Here is a 16,749-nt window from a genome sequence, read left to right on the forward strand (position 1 = left end):
CCGGGCCGCGGCCGCAACCGGAACCGGAACCGGAACCAGCGAGCGAGGGCGGGGCAGAGCGGCGCCGCGAGGCGGTGAGGGGAGGGGGGGCGCAGAGGGGGTGTGAGCCCCCATGGGGGGAGGGGACAGAGAGGGGGTGTGAGCCCCCACCGGGGGGAGGGGGGCAGAGAGGGGGTGTGAGCCCCCACTGGGGGGAGAGGGGGTGTGAGTCCCCACCGGGGGGAGAGGGAGTGTGAGTCCCCACTGGGGGGAGGGGGGCAGAGAGGGGGTGTGAGTCCCCACTGGGGGGAGGGGGGCAGAGAGGGGGTGTGAGCCCCCACTGGGGGGAGAGGGGGTGTGAGCCCCCACTGGGGGGAGAGGGAGTGTGAGTCCCCACCGGGGGGAGGGGGGCAGAGAGGGGGTGTGAGCCCCCACTGGGGGGAGAGGGGGTGTGAGTCCCCACTGGGGGGAGGGGGGCAGAGAGGGGGTGTGAGCCCCCACTGGGGGGAGGGGGGCAGAGAGGGTATCAGACCTCATCATGGAAATCCAGGTGCGGGAGGGTGGAGTCGAGCTTGCGGGAGGTTGGCTTTAGCAATGTGACGGAGAGGGCCCTACCGAGTGGGGAAACTGAGGCAGGGCTGCAGCGTCAAGGCCTCAGGGGGCAGCTGGCCTGAGAGCACAGGTCTTTGGGCTCCCCCGTGCTCGCCAGTGCTGCTCCACTTGGAGAGCTGTGCCCCGGGGTCAGGCGACAGGGACACGGCACAGAACAGACTGGTCAGCACAGGGACCAGAACCCGTCAGTCCCATCCAGCTTGAGGAGAGGGGCCCAGAGGGGTCCCTGAGCCAGGCCCTGGTCCCCTTCCTCCCTCTCCAGCCAGACCAGACTGCCCCAGCCCAGTTCCAGTTCAAACCAGCCCGGCCCCTCTTCCGCCTCTGTCCTGTTTCCCGGGGAAGAAAGGGGTCACCTGGTTGCCTGGGTTACAAAAGGCGTGAGGAGTATTGAGTATGTGTGAGAAGTCATCACACCCAAGTTCCCCTTCCCGCTGTGCCCTGATGCTGTGCCTAGGGAAACTGAGGCACCCCCCTTGGGTTGCTACAGGTCAGTAGGGAACACCTGCAATCTAACCAGGGGAATAAAATCCTCACCCCCGCATTCCATCACATCCTGGCTGGCTGAGCTTCAGCAGCACCACCCGTGGCTCAGGTTTTTCCCTTGTTTTATCAACAGGTTTGTTTCTGGCTGGCCGAGGCAATGCCGTCGGGAGCTGCCGTGTGACCCGCCCTCCCCGGCCCCACCATGCCCTTTTCGGACTTTGTCTTGGCGCTGAAGGACAATCCCTACTTCGGGGCTGGGTTTGGCCTGGTGGGGGTGGGAACGGCCCTGGCCCTGGCCCGGAAGGGGGCCCAGTTTGGGGTGGTGGCTTTTCGCCGACACTACATGATCACCTTGGAGGTGCCCAGCAAGGACAAGAGCTACCAGTGGCTGCTGAGCTGGATTTCCCACTATGCCAAGCACACGCAGCACCTGAGCGTGGAGACCTCCTATCTGCAGCACGAGAGTGGGCGCATCAGCACCAAGTTCGACTTTATCCCCAGCCCAGGGAACCACTTCATCTGGTAAGAGGGGCCGGGAACTGACCATTGGCCTGAGGGCAGCACGTGAGGACTAATGATTGAAGAGCCTGGGGCCTGACTCAAACCCGTCGAAGTCTCATTGGTTTCAGAAGGCTGAGGGCCAGCGCGCAGGGCTGCTTAGACTGCAGAGGATCTGAGCGAGAGGTGATCTGGCAGCCATAAAATAACATACGGAGCTCATCCCTAGTACCTCTTCCTGGCTTGCTTCGGCGCAGGGACTGATGTCAGGAATGACCCTGCGTGCCCTGGCTTGCCCGTGGGAGAGGACATGGCTGCTCAGTGAAGTTAAAATGGTGCAAATATGAAACGCGTCGGTGTCTGTAAGGCGGGAGGCCTGGTGGGCAGGATCCCCTCCGTGGTGGGGGTGGAAACATGCTTCTCAAAAGAGTCAGGGCAGGTTGGCGTTCAAAACGCTGCTGCGGTGCAGCTTCCCCACTGGGGCGCTAAGCCTCGTCTGACGTCACCTCTGTGCGTGGCTTCCCCTGCTCAACCTCTCCCTTTCCTCCTGCTCCCAGGTACCAGAGGAAGTGGATTCGCATCGAGAGGAACCGAGAGAAACAAATGATTGACCTGCACACGGGGACCCCCTGGGAGTCGGTGACGTTCACAGCCCTGGGCACCAACCGGGAGATCTTCTTCAACATCCTGCAGGAAGGTACGGCTGCTGGGTGGGGTCAGGGCCCTGCTGCAGCAGGTTTGAAACCTGGCAGGTAAAAAAGCCAGACCATTTGCTGGTGCCTTCGGGAAGATCGTCTTTTGCTGCCAGCCCCTCTCTCTCTGTCTCCCTCTAGCCAGGGAACTGGCTCTGAGGCAACAGGAGGGGAAGACGGTCATGTACACAGCCATGGGAGCCGAATGGCGGCCGTTTGGGTTCCCACGTCGCCGCCGCCCGCTTGCCTCGGTGGTGCTGGAGAAGGGGGTCGCGGAGAAGATCACGCAGGACGTGAAAGAGTTCATCGAGAACCCCAAGTGGTACAGCGAGCGAGGCAAGGCTCCCGCCCGGGCTGACAGCTCTAGCCTTCCCCTAGGGTCAGCGGCAGGAGGTCTGCTAATGCTCCCTAGAGCCATGGAGCTACTGCAGCCTACTGCACCTGGGTCCTGACCTGCCGGCCCTGATGTGCTGCAGTCCTGACTCGCTGCCCGCCTTGCCCCAGCCTGGAGCCCTTGGTTTCTGTGCACGGAGAAGGCTTCGCATACCACCCCCCTAGCGGCATGTGGGGCACTGGCTTGCTGCTGCAGCCACAGCCTGGAAGCGGGAGCTTCTGTGCCGGATCGATGGTGCATCCCTGCTGCAGCACAGGCAGGAGATGAGCACTGCCATCACAGCCCCGGGGGCCTCTCCCTGCCTGCCAGCTGTGCTTTGTGCTGGGGAGGCTGATCTCTTCCTGGCACCGTTGGGAGCAACCAGGTTACCCCTGGGCTCCATCTTGGGTCAACGTCCGTCCCCAGTGGCTCAGGGTCTCCTGTCCCTAAGAGCGGCAGCACTGCACAAGGAGGGCACGCTGCCTGGGGGAGATGTTAGCAATGCCAACTGGAGTCCAGATCAGGGGGCCTGGTGCAGCTTGCAGGGACTGGAGGTCTGCGGGGGTCTGCACGTGTGAGGCTTAGGTAGGCGCCATCCTTTAGGGGCAGGCTGGCTTCGGGGTGCGCTGCTGGCTGCTGATGGGTTCCTCTCCTCTTAGGGATCCCCTACAGGAGAGGGTACCTGCTTTATGGGCCCCCGGGCTGTGGGAAGAGCAGCTTCATGTGAGTCTTGTGCGTTGGGAGGCGGCAGGTTCTGGTTCCCCTTCGGCCGGGGCGAGCCCCGTGTGGCTCTGTGGGACTGAGGAGGAGGGTTGGGTTAGCCAGCAGAAATGTGCTGACGAGCAAGAAAAGGACTGTGTCTGGAGGCCCATGGGGCCACCCCGTCCTTCACCTCTCCACTCCCGAGAGTCCCATTTGCCCACCCCAACCACCCCACCCCACGCATGCCAATACGCAGGGTAAGCCGGCCATCTCCATAGGATGAGCGCGGCTTTGGGGTGACACTAAACGGGGGCTCCTGGGACTGCTTAGTCACTTACACTGGTGCAGGGTGCCAGCACCCGCCCCTCCTTTGTGCTCCCTTTGCACAAGCCTGAGCAGCTGCCAGGCAGGGGAGAGTCAAGCACTGGGGCTCATACTGTGTCGGCTAGAGTGCTAAGGGGCCCAGTCACTGGATAGCCCACAATCCTTACAGCCTTTGTCCTTCTGACCCCCGGGAGGCAGGGAGGGGCTCACGCAGGGGAGGCGGGGCTTGCGTAGAGGACATACTGGAAATGTTGGTCACAATTAGGAAAGGAATGTGGGTCTCGAATCCTGGCCAGCCCCCACCCCCCGGCCCATCCTTGCCCTCTGGTACTAGAAAGGGAGGCTTTCCCCCGGGCCCCCTTGCAATTTCCTGCTCCGCTCGTGGGCGCTTTACTCTCCCAACGTTCCCCTCCCAGCACAGCCCTGGCCGGGGACCTGGAGTACGGCATCTGCCTGCTGAGCCTGAGTGACCGCAGCCTCTCCGACGACCGCCTCAACCACCTCCTCAGCGTGGCGCCACAGCAGAGCATCATCCTCCTGGAGGATGTGGACGCGGCTTTCGTGAGCCGGGACCTGGCTGCAGAGAGTTAGTCCTGGCCCCTCCCGCCCTGGGGAAACCCCCACGAGCTGAGGACTTGTCTTCAGCGCAGGCTGGGCCAGACCCTGGGCCTCCTGCCTTGGTGCAGCGCAGACACACCTCTCCCCTCCCCTCCCCTCCCCTCCCTTCCAGGTTCCAGCCCAGCCTGGCAGGGAGCAGTCACCCATTGCTGGCCCTGTGGCCTGCTGGAAATGAGTGGGGGCCCAGTGCCGTTCCCTGGACTGAGCGGGGCTGGAGGAGCTGTTAGAGGGGGCTCTTGTCTCACTTGCTGGGCTGGGAGAGACCCTGATTCCCAGAGAAGAAGCAGCTCCCCCTGCCTGGCCCTTTAGCTCCCCTTTGTTCTTCAGCTAGGGGCTTGGTTCAGCCCCCAGGGTCTGTCTGCTGGCTCCCCGGCTCTGTGTGCAGTGGGAGGGGACGGTCGGGCACTGGCTGTGCTGCAAGCAGGGAGCATGTTTGGAGGTCGGCCTGGAGCTGGCCTGTGTGGCGGCCCCGGGGGTTGCCCTGGCGGGAACACAGAACCCAAATTATTGCTTGCTGGAGGTGGGGTGGCCTGGGTCCAGATGGGGCAGGTTCCTGGTCCCCCTGTAAGCAGCTAGTGCTGCTGTTCATTGGTGGAGTTTGAGTGCTCCAGCCCTACCCTGGCTCTGAGAGCCCTGTGCTGGCTTTCTCTAGACCCAGCAGCCTACCAGGGCATGGGACGGCTGACCTTCAGCGGCCTCCTCAACGCGCTGGACGGCGTCGCCTCCACGGAGGCCCGGATAGTCTTCATGACCACCAACCACGCTGACAGGTCAGAGCCCTCGCCTGTGGGGAGGGGGAATCCCCAGGCAGGGAACCCCCTTACTGGGTGTTGGGGAACCAGGGCACTAGGGTGAGCTTGGACCGACCAGCTCCCACCTCAGCTCTGGCCAGGGCATGTCCGTTCCCTGAGGTGAACCTCTTGGGGGGTGTTCTCTAGCGTGATTAGCTTAATACCCACCTACCCCCGTCCTAATGCTGCAATTCCCCGGCCTGGGATCTTCCAGCAAACAGCCGGCCCCCGTCTCCCCTCTTCCCTTTGGGTGACACTCCCCGGCTCGTCAGAGAGCCCTTTCAGCCCTCCTTGGCATTCCCCCTGGAGCTGCCAGCTGGCTCGCTGCAGCAGGCCAGGCCACCTGGCACGGGTATGTGGGTGGGCGTGTCCGAGGGGCACCTGCCCACGGGGATGGGAGAGCCTAGGAGAAGCCAGATCTAGCGTGACACTGAGGCTTTGCTTAACTCTCCTGTCTAGTTCTTCCCCAAGTTTCCCTCAGTTGCTTCCAGACGCCCCATTGAGTAGGAGGGCCCCAGGGCACCCACCCCCCGTGACACCCCAGGGATGTGAGGTCTCCAGGCTGCACTCCCTACCGGCCTGTGGTGTTTCAGGGGGACGTTCACCCTGGAGGAAACACAAAGCGCTGTGCATGGTGGAGCTCTGCGCTGCCGGCTGACGGCACCGCTGCCTGCCTCTGCCTCCGCAGGTTGGACGCGGCCCTGGTGCGCCCCGGCCGGGTGGATCTGAAGCAGTACGTGGGCCACTGCTCCCACTGGCAGCTCTCCCGCATGTTCCAGCGCTTCTACCCCGACCAGCCGGCGGCAGCAGGAGAACGGTTTGCAGTGCAGGCCCTGCGCGTCTCCCAGCAGATCAGCGCCGCCCAGGTGCAGGGCCACTTCATGCTGTACAAAGCAGACCCAGCTGGAGCCATCGAACACGTGCAGGCCATTACCCAGTGAGCGAGGGAGGACAGAACCAGAGGGGAGGGCCTGGCAGTTCCTGGGGCAATGGCTGTTCCAGCCGCGACTCCTGGAGGACACAGGGACTGTGAGCTCGTGGCGTTGACAGTTCTGTGGAGCTGATTGCTTTTTGTTTCGCTACCTCAACAAGGCTTGGATTTGTGTTAAAATAGGAGCTGGAACAGCCTGATGCCATGGGTAGCGATGCCCTCTCCAGCCTGAGCGCTCCTCCCCAGATGCAGCTGCTAGCAGGCTGGACCCCAGGGGGTGTTGTGAGCCTGCTAGTCACCTGGCCAGAATCCTGCCCCACCCCCAGCCCATGGAGCCTCCAGCAGGCGAAGGATGGTGAAGACAGGAGGAAGCCTGAGATGATCCCTAGCTCTGCAGGGGTGCTCAGCAGGAAGGAGTGCGACAGGCCCTTTGCAACCCTGCTGTGCCCAGTATGGAAACCTTCAGTAACACACCCTGCACCTACTGCATTTCTAACCGAGCCATCTCTTAGTGTCTCCAGCGGCACAGCAAGGGGTTAAATTCTGCTCTGGGGCAGAGCAGGCTTCAGCGCTGCTTGTATGGCACTGGGCATTTCCTCCTTGGGTACCTTGCCAGCTTCTAACGGTGAACACCTGAGCTAAAACCCAGTCAGTGCTCCAGGTGGGCGACCAAGGAAAATCCCAGCAAGACCTGACTTTTAGTGCTGATGAAACAGGCCCGTGCAGAGAACTGGGAGTGGGGGGCTGGCCTGTGCTGTGCCGGCAGGAGTGAGGAAAGGGGCTAGCTGGGACAGGGATTAAAGGTCTTCACCTGCCCGACCACCTGGCAGGTCAGAAAGGGAGGGAAGGACGGTCTGGGGACGGGCAGAACTCTCCCAGGTGGTGGCTGAGACCAGACTGCTCGGAGCTGGTGGCCAGTGGGAGAGCTGAGCCACTGGCTGTGAAGAGACTGAAACAATCCAGCTTGAGGTCAGTGAGCTAGAGGGGCCCTTGGGCTGAGCCCAGGGCACAAGCCAGAGCTAGAGCCGAGGAACGCTGCCAGGGGGGAAGAGCAGATGCCTGTTTGGCGGGGGCGGGGAGGGGGTATGAGCCCTGGGCAGGGCTCTGGGGAGAGGAAGGGAGAGGGGTGCTTGAGGGGAGGAAAACAGCCATTAACCAAGCGAAGCCTGGAGTGCTGCCTGCTCCCAGGGCCCTTCGCTGCGGTCTGGCCGGGGCTGGCACTAGAAGGGAAGCAGCCCTGTTCTGATCACTGAGCAAACAGGCTGGGGATGCAGAAAAGGGGAGCGGTCCCCTGCCAGGGTAAAAGGCCCCTTGGAATACCATCAGCATGCAGATGGCACTGCGTGCGCCCGCCATTGGCCTAGGCCACAGGGAGCTCCTGGAGCTGGCCCGAGTCTGCCCGCGGCATGGACGGGCAGCTGGCAGCAAAATGCTGCTACCAGCTCGAGCAATGCGACGCTCCTCCCAGGGGAGCTGACGGCACAAGCAGTGGCCGGGGGGTGCCTGGGAAACGAGCACAGGAACTGAGCCCTGGCCTGGCGTTGTGGGCTGCGCTGAGCAGGGCCTTTCTTCCCTGGGCCTCTCCTATGTGGGACAGGCCACCTTCCCTTCAGCTCACGGCTACTGCTGGCGGGACTAATCCCCGCAGGGCTGGCAGCCGCCACACTGGGCCCCTGCCCTGCTCGGAGCCAGCCTGTGCCAGTTTTGGTCAAGGCCCTGCATTGCCCTCCCACTGCTGGCTACAGTCGAACAGCACTTGCTGCTTCAAGGCCAAGAGAGGGGTTGTACCAGCTCCCACCCAATGAGGTGACTGTCCATCTGCCCAAAGACTCAAACAACCCCCAGCAACCTGACTGGCCAGCTGCTCACAGCCACCTGGCCTGCCTCGATTTCCCACCGCTAGCCCCAGAGCCTGTCCCACGTGCCCAGTTCATCACAGCCCCATTGCGTTCCCTTACGGGAGACTGGCCCCCAGCCAGCAACCTGCTCCCATAGCAATCCAGGCAGGTCCTTCTCAGCCACAACCAACAGCTGCTGTTCAATACATTCTTTATTGTTCTCCCAGAAAAGCCAGTTAGAGCAGCCCCTACCCCCTCCTGCTAGGAGCCATCCTCCTTCACTTGGCTGTGGGGCTCTCTCCTTGCCCCAGGCCTGAACACCCCTTGCCCCCGTGGCACCCTGGGATAGGAGCCCCGTTCCCTGCCCCAGGACTTCTCCCATCTCCCACAGTCCCAGGGCCGGTGATGGCCCTGCCGGTTCAGTGCCAGGTTTTCCTTCTCCCTGCCCTGGGGCTCAGCTCCTGGCTCTGGCCTCCGTCTCCCCATAACAGGATTCTCCTCTTTTGCGTCCAACTCCCCTTTCACAGGCAGGATGGTGCCAGGGCCCAAATCTCTCCTCTCAGTAAAGGCAGCCCCCCTGCCTCTGCCATGCGGCTTAGGGAACTCTTGGCTGTATCTCCCCCGCGCTCTCCTGCTCCTCTCTTCCCGCCATTCGGGTCTCCAGTCCAAACTGCCGGGTCCCACCGAGCCATGGAGAGGACGGTAAGTTTCCGCAGCTGCTGCTTGGGCATTGCTGCTGGCCTGGCCTCGGAATCCCGGCCTCTCCCCTCGGCGCCTCTCTCTGTTGTGCTGCTGCTCCAGGGGCGCAGATGCTTTGGCCGGCTGTCTGGGTTCTCCCTTCAGTGTGAGAGCTTGGGCAGGGCTGATGGGCTCCGGAGCACGGCCTGAGACTGGCAGCTGGCAGAGCTGCTCCGTAGCAGCCCCAGCGTTTTCGGAAGTCACCAGCTCAGTGGCGGCTCTGTGGCCAGGATCGGCAGTCGCCGGAGGCTGAGGGAGAAAGGAGCCTATAGTGAGGAAAGGGCCTGGCCTGCCATTCACACGACTCCTGCTTCTCTCCAGGAAAAGCCCCTGTAGCTCTGCCCCAGGCTCAGCTCCCGCAGCCATACCCCAGCACCAGGCAGCCCTTTGTCAGCCCTCTGCCCTGGTGGGGGCTTTCTGGAGACCCCCACCCCAACCAGTTTGCAATGTGCAATCTGCCCCCCTCTCTGGCATGCTGCAACATCACCTGGCAGCAGGCAAAGGATCCCACAGTGAGCAGGAGCTGCAGCAGGCGGAGCTCCCCCAGCCCGGCTGCCGGCGCCTGCCTGGCCCGAGGCGCAGCGTACCGCCTGCAGGCTGATGAAGTAGCGGTTTCTCTCTGCCTCGGGATCAATGATGCCCCCCTTCTCTTGCTGCCTTCGGTAGATTATGCGCAGCTCCTCTCGGGCCCGCAGGGTCTTTGCATCAGGCCTGTACTGCTCCTGGGAAGGGAGGGGTCAGGTGTGGAGCAGCTGCTCCCTGATGAGTAAGTCCCTTTTTCCACACGTCTGCGGCCAGCAGCACTACTGACTGGGGACAGCCCACACAGAGCCCCGGGAAGCCTAGTGACCAGGTCCCCCGTCACCATGCAGCCTCACAGCTGCCTACTAAGCCCTGCACAAGGGGCACAGATGCACTCCCCTGGATCCAGCAGCAGAGGCAGATTAAGAAAGGGGCATTGGGGCTGCAGCTCCAGGCTCCCCTTAGCCCAGGGCCTTGGGCTGCAGCCCCTAAAGCCCCATATTCCAGCAGGGGAGGTGGTTCCTTGCGCTGCTGTTTCCCCCTGTGATGGGGTTCAGGGGTCCCCCTGCACTGCACCCCGTCCGCTGGCAGGAGAGACTCTCACTCAGCAGGTACAACAGCAGGTTTATTAGGCAACAGATGTCCAGTTTCTCACAGAAGCGACAGCACAGCAGCCAGAGACAGTCCTTCCAACCCGTCCTGGGGAGAAGACCCCGAGGGGTGCCCCTCTGGGGTGTAGCTTCCCCCTCCTCAGGCTGGCTGCCTTCCAGCTCTCCCTTTTCCTAGCCTCTAACTGCCGCCCCCGATTCAAAACCCAGCTCAGCTCCTCCCTGCTCTTTGTTCAGGCAGAGGTGTCACCAGCCAGTTGTAGCCCCAGGGTCATCCTTAGCCACTGGGAGCTGCTGCTTGCCTCAGACATCCAGCCTGACTCACACATGCACCCCCCCCACTCCATTACACCCCCACACTGGCTGGACCCACAGCATCGCGAGGCCTGGGAAGAGCCAGCTCTGCACTGCTCTCCCCTTGAGGCTCTGCCACACGGAGCCCCCATTCTCCTCCCCCTGGAATGGGAGCTGCCCTGAGGTTCAGCCCTGAGCCCCCTCCGAGGACCCACATTTCAAATCTGAGCCCTTGTCTACACCCTAACTCCTGCCCGGACCCACACCCCCGTAACCTGTGTGCCAAACCCCTCGGCCACACCCTAGAGCCCCCTTACACACACACCTCCTTTCCTGCCCCACTCCAGAGCCTGCACCCCAAACAAAGCCCTCCCCCGGCCTTTCTGAGTCGATTTGTTGTGTGCGTGTCACAAAAATGCACGTTGTACATGGACACAAAAATGAGAAGGAACTCTGCTTGTGGCCCACACGAGCTCCCTTCAAGCAGTCGGCGCTGGGCTCCCTGCATTAGCGGCAGGCAGAGCCAGCACAGGCGACATGAGCCAGTACAAACGAGGCCCTGCTGAAGGGAGGGTGCAGTTCTTTCCCAAGGGATGCCTAGGAACCAGCCGGGAAAGCAGTGGTGGCCCGCCCGCCCCGTCCCCAAAGCCAGGGCAGGTCTGGGCTGTAGGGCATGGGCCTGTTGGAGATCCTGGCCCTGGCCCTGCTGCTTGCAAGGAAGCTCTAGTCATGAGACTGACACCCATTTCCTTGGCTTAACTCCACCCTATTGCCCTTGCCGCACAGATGGGCTGGAAGTTCTCTGGGGCAGGATTCTGTCCCCTCCCCAGGGCGTTTACACCCATCGGATGCATCCTCCCGCAGCCAGTCACAGGACTAGGTCAGACAAGCAGCAGTAGCCGAGGCCGTGTCCGGGGGCAGGCCTGCACCTGGTGGGAGGGGGAGAGTGGAGGTGGGGAGCCAAGAGGCTGCTAGGAGGTCAGTGCATTTAAAAAGCCCCAACATGAGTGCAGCCAGGTTCCAGTAAACACTCTGTAAAAGCAGCCAGCAGCTTGCGGGGTGTGGGGCTATGCCTGGGCAGGTCCCTGTGGTCTGCCTCACCCCCCACAAAGGCTGCTTCCCTCCCTCCCTCCCTCCCACTCAGAGCGGCCTGACACAGGCCTGTTACCAAGTCAGCGGATGGGATTCCACCTAGGGGCGTCTTACCATAGGGTGCTGCGGCGGGGGTGCTGCCTGCAGAGCCGAGAGGTCGTAGACCAGTGTTTCCCTGCAGACGGGGCACTGCACCCCGGCAGCCTGCAGGAAGAAGAGAGAGCTGGCACAGCCCTGTCACATTAACTCCACCACCTGCCCCTCTAGGAAGTGAACCTATGGGTTCTTCAAGTCCTGGGCTTCCCTGCACGCTGCTCTGACCGGGGGTGAGGCCAGCTGCCCCCAGCCCATGCTGAGCTTTCCTACTTGGATCCCTTTTAGCAGCACTGCAATGGCCTTGCCCAGTGCTGTAACCTCAGCTCAGACTGTGCCAGGACTTCTCAGACTGGCTGGTGAGGACTTAGGTCAATTTATGCCCCCAGGCATGTGATTAATAACATCCTAGGAGCTGGTTATAACCAGTAATGCCATAAATGGCTGAGGTGGCTCTTAACCAAGGGCCTGTCTCTGCCCTCAGATGCTCAGAGCAGACAGTTCCCTGGCTTTACAGCAAGAGGCTGCCTGAGGGCATCGGGGATGAGGGGGTGTCTCTGACCCATTTGCTGAACACTGGCGCTGTTTATGGGCCAAGCACTCAAGAGTCTGGACTGCTGGCTGGCACAGCATTACCCCAAACAGAAGGATTGCACGGACTGCCTAGCCCCTGCAGTCGTGCACACGTGAGAATCTTGGCTCCCTGATTTCAGTAAAAGTTTCTAGTCTTTGCGGCTCTGAGAAAAGCTTCCAGCTGCGACCCAGCAGCAGCCTATGGCCCTTGTCTGCCTGCTGAAGCCCGTCTCAAGTTTTCTTCTGTTTTAAACTCATGATTTCTTGGCCTGACATTTGATTACCAAGGGCTGCTGATTGGCAAGACCGATCTGGGGTTGGGAAGCCAAACAGCAAGTCCAAGGAGTGATCTCTTAAGACCTGGCTACGTGAAGCTCGGGGGGATTGCTGGCCTGGCCAAACAAGGCTACCCCTATGTGACATGGGGGAACGGCCCAAGCCCTCTCACCTGCTTGGAAGGAGGTGCCAGATGCTGCTCTCTCCCGTCCTGCTGCACATAGATTTCCGCCTCCATGTGCTGGGCATAGCGAGCCAGGCAGTGTGAGTGGAAGTAGTGGTAGCACTGAGTCTTTGTGAAAGCTTCTCTCTCCTGTATGACAAAGTGGAACCATTTGCAAGGAAACTTGTGGGCACCCCACGGGACCCTCTACGGGGATGGGGGGCGTCTGCTAACGCTCTACCCTTAGCTAGCTCCGATTCACATACATCTGCTCCCAGTGCCTTCTGTGATGGAGTGTGTGGGGGGTGGGGGGGGTGCATGTGTGAGTCAGGCTGGATGTGAGAGACAAGCAGAGCAGCTCCCGGTGGCTAAGGATGACCCATGGGCTATAACCCAGGCTGGCAGGTAACACCTCTGCCTGACCAAAGAGGAGGATGGAGCCGAGCTGTTTTTGAATGGGGGTGGGGGGGCAGCGGTTAGAGGCTGGAGGGAAAAGGGAGCTGGAAGGAGCCAGCCTGGCGAGAGGGAAGCTACACCCCAGAGGGACACCCCTTGGGCTCCTCGCCCCAGGACGGGTTGGAAGGACTGTCTCTGACGGCTGCACTGACGCTTCTGTGAGAAACTGGGCATCTGTTGCCTAATAAACCTCCTGTTGTACCTGCTGAGTGAGAGTCACTCCTACCAGCGGACGGGGTGCAGTGCATGGGAACCCCTGAACCCCATCACACCTTCCCCCTCCCTTCCTCCCACCTCACAAGCACTAGGCCCCAGCTGCCAGTCCCTCCCCAGTGCATCCCACTCCTCTCCTAGCAGGCCGCAGGGGCGCGCACCAATCACAGGGGTTCCTACCTGGAAGCCGTAGAGACAGATCACACACTGGCCATGAGGAACGTTGTTGTCGGTGAGAATTTCCTTCCCTTTCTGTAGGAAGACGGGGTACGAACATTTGATCCACACAAAGTGCCAGGTGGGCCTGGGCTCTGAGCCAACCAAGCCGCTGGCAGAGACCAGGAGAGCGTGTGTCAGTACTGGTAGGTATCTGACACCAGGCCTACACCACCCCCTACGTCCCCTCCTCCCTCACCTCAATCAGTTCATACAGCACCGCTGTCCCCAGCCCGGCCTCTGCAACTTGTCCCAGGGCCTGGGAAATCCTACAGCGAAGAGACAGAGACCGTTGGCTTTAATATCCTAGCACTGCAGCACTAAAGCCGGAAACAGGAGATTCACTACAGAGGGTGAGGGAGGCAGTGGGGCTAAGCTGGCTACAGAAATCACCCTCCCATGTACTCACCCACCTAGCAGGGATGGGGAGGGGAGGGGAGGGGAGGAGTCCCACTGCAACAGGTTTGAGGCACCAGGCTTCTGCCTCCAGCTGTCCGTCCTCGATTCTTTGGTACACACCAAGGCCAACATCTGGGAAGATTCTCTACTTAACACTTATGACCTATCCCAGCCCTGCCTTCAGTCCCAACAGCTCTGCCACTGATCCCCCTCCACTGCATTCACAGGTGACAGAGATTAGAAACAAGCCAAACACCCAGAGTTAGAGCCAGCAGGATCGAAGCCTCATTCTAGCAGCCAAAGTCTATCCCGAGCTCATGCCACCTGTGCACAACCTCCTGGGACGTGGGAGGAAGACCGTAAGAGCTGTCTGACTGGAGGACAGGGCAGCTGCTTCAGAAGAAGGTGCGAGAGATTCCGCAGGGGACGATAGAATAAAGGCTGTTCAGGGAGAATTTTCTTCCTAACCTAGGCAGCTAGTCAGCGGCTGGCTGTGACCGCAAGCTGTCTGGTTCAATGGCCAGGCTGATGCAGCTCAGGGTGACAAACAGAGTAATTCCACATAACTAAGGGGAAATGGGGGGATTCGGGTTTCACACCCGAGCTGGGTGCAGGAAGTGTTTTCCCTCCTGTGTCTTGAGAGCAGGTGAAAATCCCATTCCCAAAGCTCACTTCTGGATCTGCTCATCCGACAGCCCCCGAGGATTCCGGATGGAGATTTTCGGCACCTCGTTCGGATACTAGAAAGAAACAACGCAGGGATGAATGGGACTCAGAGTCCTGATCTGCCTCTTGGCTGCGCTCCAGGGGGTCAGGCACTGTGCTCTTACCTGTGGAGGGACTGACAGCACAAGTGTGAAGCAGACGTACTGAGAGTCCTGATCCTCTGCTGTGGCAGGGTGCAGGGTAATGCAGATTTCCCAGGGTGTGGACCTGTAATGGTAGGGAGGCAGAGGTGACATCCAGCTATCAAATGCAGAGTATAACTGAAGTACAGATGATGTGGTGGGGCAATGGCGACTGGACATTGCCGTGTGGTAGGGGTGATGTCGGCGGCTGGACATTGCCGTGTGGTAGGGGTGATGTCAGTGGCAGGACATTTTCACAGCAGTGCAAACCTTCCACGCAGGGCCTATGGGGCTAACAAGGGGCTGAGGTGCACACAGTGCAGCAGAGATGGCCCCCTAGACTGACTGTGCCTGCCCTGTCCTGGCACTGACAACTCAGAAGAAAAGAATCCACCAGGGCTGAGGGCAGAAACTGGCAGTAGCTCAGGCACCAGCTAGACTGCTCAGCATGCTGGTGCCCCAGTGCAGGTTTAAGGACAGCAAGGCTCTCTCTGTCTGTAAGCATTCAATCAGACACAACTGTTGGCTCTTCATTTTCAGCTCTCCAAGGCTTTGAATCCAAGCGCATAATACAAAAGTTGACACCCCTGACATCTACGTACACAAGCCACTCCTGGGATTGCTTCCAGCAGCACAGCCCTGAGATCAGATTTCTGAGATAAATGTCTGTGACGGGGTTCTGGGGTTCCCAAGCTCTGCACCCCATCCACAGGCAAGAGTGACTCTCACTCAGCAGGAGAACAGCAGGTTTATTAGCTGACAGGGCACAGTGTCTTACAGAAGAGACAGTACAGCAAGCAGGGACAACCAGTCCAATCCCTGCTGGGGAGAGGAGGCCCCTGGAGCCGGGGCCTGGCCCCCTCTTTTGACTCTCTCTCCCCCAGCCCAGACTAACTGCTTCCCAACTCCCAGTTCCAATTCAAACTCCTCAGGCTCCACCTCCCCCTTTGTCTGCAGCCCAGAGGTGTCACCCAGTCACCTAGGTTACCCTCAGCAGGAGCTCCACACCCTCTGTAAGCCACTCACTTACACACACGTATCCCCCACTCAATCACAACATCCACCTAAGTGGTGAAGAAATCTCACCCCCTCAGAACTAGTGACATCTGGTGACAGCACAAATACCTTTCATTTCCTCGAGACACCTGCAGTTCAGTCAGGTATATGGACTCTAAGACCTCCACTTCTGATGGCAAAGCCCTGAGAAGAGAAAAAGGATATCATACAGAGCTGCTCTCCCTCCTCCTTGAGCAGCACACAGGTCTGCCTGGGACCTGGTATGGCAGAAGAATCTGAGCAATTCCCAGTTATTTACAAAAATAACAACACCGTCGACGTCTGTTTGGAAGAAACGCTATGTAGGCAGAAATCATGTGGAAGGCAGCACGGTCGAGTAGAAAGAACACTGACCTAGGACGCTTTCTGGTTCCATGTATGACCCGTAGGGCAGCTTTTGGCAAGTTACTTCCCTCGCCTGAGCCTGCTTCCCTCCCTTGCTATTTGTCTTCCCCTTTAAACGGGGAAACGCTCGGGGGCGAGAGCTCTCCCCGCTGCGGGCCCCATGGAACGCTCCAGCCGGGCCAATTACGAGCACTTGCTTCTCACTATTAAAAGCGGAAACACTTTGGAAAACCGTTTTCGTGTTAGTTTCATCTACGGTTCCACGTCAGGTTCTCGGGAACGACCATCCTGCCGCTGCAGACCACGCGCGAGCCGGCCGAGCTCACTCGCTGAGCAGCAGCAGCAGCAGCAGCACCTTCAGCTGCCGCTTTTAAGACCAGAGAAGCAACTTTGGCTTCACGCTTATAACTGGGACCCTCTTCCGCCGGGCCGGGCCGGGCCGCGTCTGGCATGGAGGACTCGGGGGCTGCAGTGCCCCAGAGGGGGCCTGGGAGCCACGACCCAGGCGATCGGCAGCGCCTCTCACCCCTGCGGCAGCGCGCGGCGCCAGCCGGCGTGCGGGACCCCGGGTACGAGCCCGGGCGCTGGCGACAGCAGGAAATGGGGGGGGGGGGCCCTGGGGAGGGACCTAGTCGGGGGGTGAGAAGGCAGGACCCCCCCGCCCATCGCCATGGTTACCAGTCAACCACCGTCGCATCCTGCGCCTCTCCTCCGCCAGCCGCCGCCATTCTGCCCGCCCGCCCCGGAAGCGGAAGTGCGCGCAGACCCCGGCAGCGGAAAGACCCCCCCTCCCCGCCGCGCGGTTGCTAAGCGACGCGGACGCGGCGGGTCCTTAGAGGGGTCCTGGAGCGGCGCGGCGCGGCGGTGCCTGTGCAAAGAGGCGGCCTGATCCTGCCCGGGGCGCTGAGCGCCGCTGCCGGGTGGGTGCTGGGCCCTGAGCGCATGGCCCCCCGCCCAGGAGCGGGGCCGGGGAGAGCGGAGCGGAGCCGAGCGAGCCCCGGGCAGCCGGAGGCGCC

General features: G+C 61.0%; 2 protein-coding genes across 3 annotated transcripts; one reads left to right on the forward strand and one right to left on the reverse strand.

Moving 5' to 3' along the window:
* The first annotated feature begins 25 nt into the window (after nt 1-25).
* Nucleotides 26-6,488, forward strand: BCS1L (BCS1 ubiquinol-cytochrome c reductase complex chaperone). Of its 2 annotated transcripts, none has more exons than XM_075001518.1 (8): nt 26-74; nt 1,208-1,596; nt 2,130-2,269; nt 2,406-2,600; nt 3,297-3,360; nt 4,080-4,249; nt 4,934-5,051; nt 5,761-6,488. In XM_075001518.1, the coding sequence occupies exons 2-8, from the start codon at nt 1,277-1,279 to the stop codon at nt 6,011-6,013; spliced, it is 1,260 nt and encodes a 419-aa protein (XP_074857619.1). In that variant the 5' UTR covers nt 26-74; nt 1,208-1,276; the 3' UTR covers nt 6,014-6,488. The 2 variants fall into 2 exon arrangements, with proteins under 2 accessions (XP_074857619.1, XP_074857618.1); XM_075001517.1 differs by lacking the exon at nt 26-74 and adding an exon at nt 525-1,078.
* Nucleotides 6,489-7,530: 1,042 nt separating this feature from the next.
* Nucleotides 7,531-16,461, reverse strand: RNF25 (ring finger protein 25). The gene is made up of 10 exons (XM_075001519.1): nt 16,412-16,461; nt 15,458-15,532; nt 14,315-14,417; nt 14,157-14,224; nt 13,285-13,354; nt 13,050-13,121; nt 12,210-12,350; nt 11,210-11,299; nt 9,167-9,301; nt 7,531-8,828 (listed from the first exon to the last, which is right to left on the reverse strand). Exons 1-10 carry the CDS (start codon nt 16,459-16,461, stop codon nt 8,103-8,105), a joined length of 1,530 nt encoding a protein of 509 aa, XP_074857620.1. The 3' UTR covers nt 7,531-8,102.
* Between the last annotated feature and the right edge of the window lie 288 nt (nt 16,462-16,749).

This window comes from Carettochelys insculpta, chromosome 8, assembly GCF_033958435.1.
Source record: "Carettochelys insculpta isolate YL-2023 chromosome 8, ASM3395843v1, whole genome shotgun sequence".
Taxonomy (NCBI): domain Eukaryota; kingdom Metazoa; phylum Chordata; order Testudines; family Carettochelyidae; genus Carettochelys; species Carettochelys insculpta.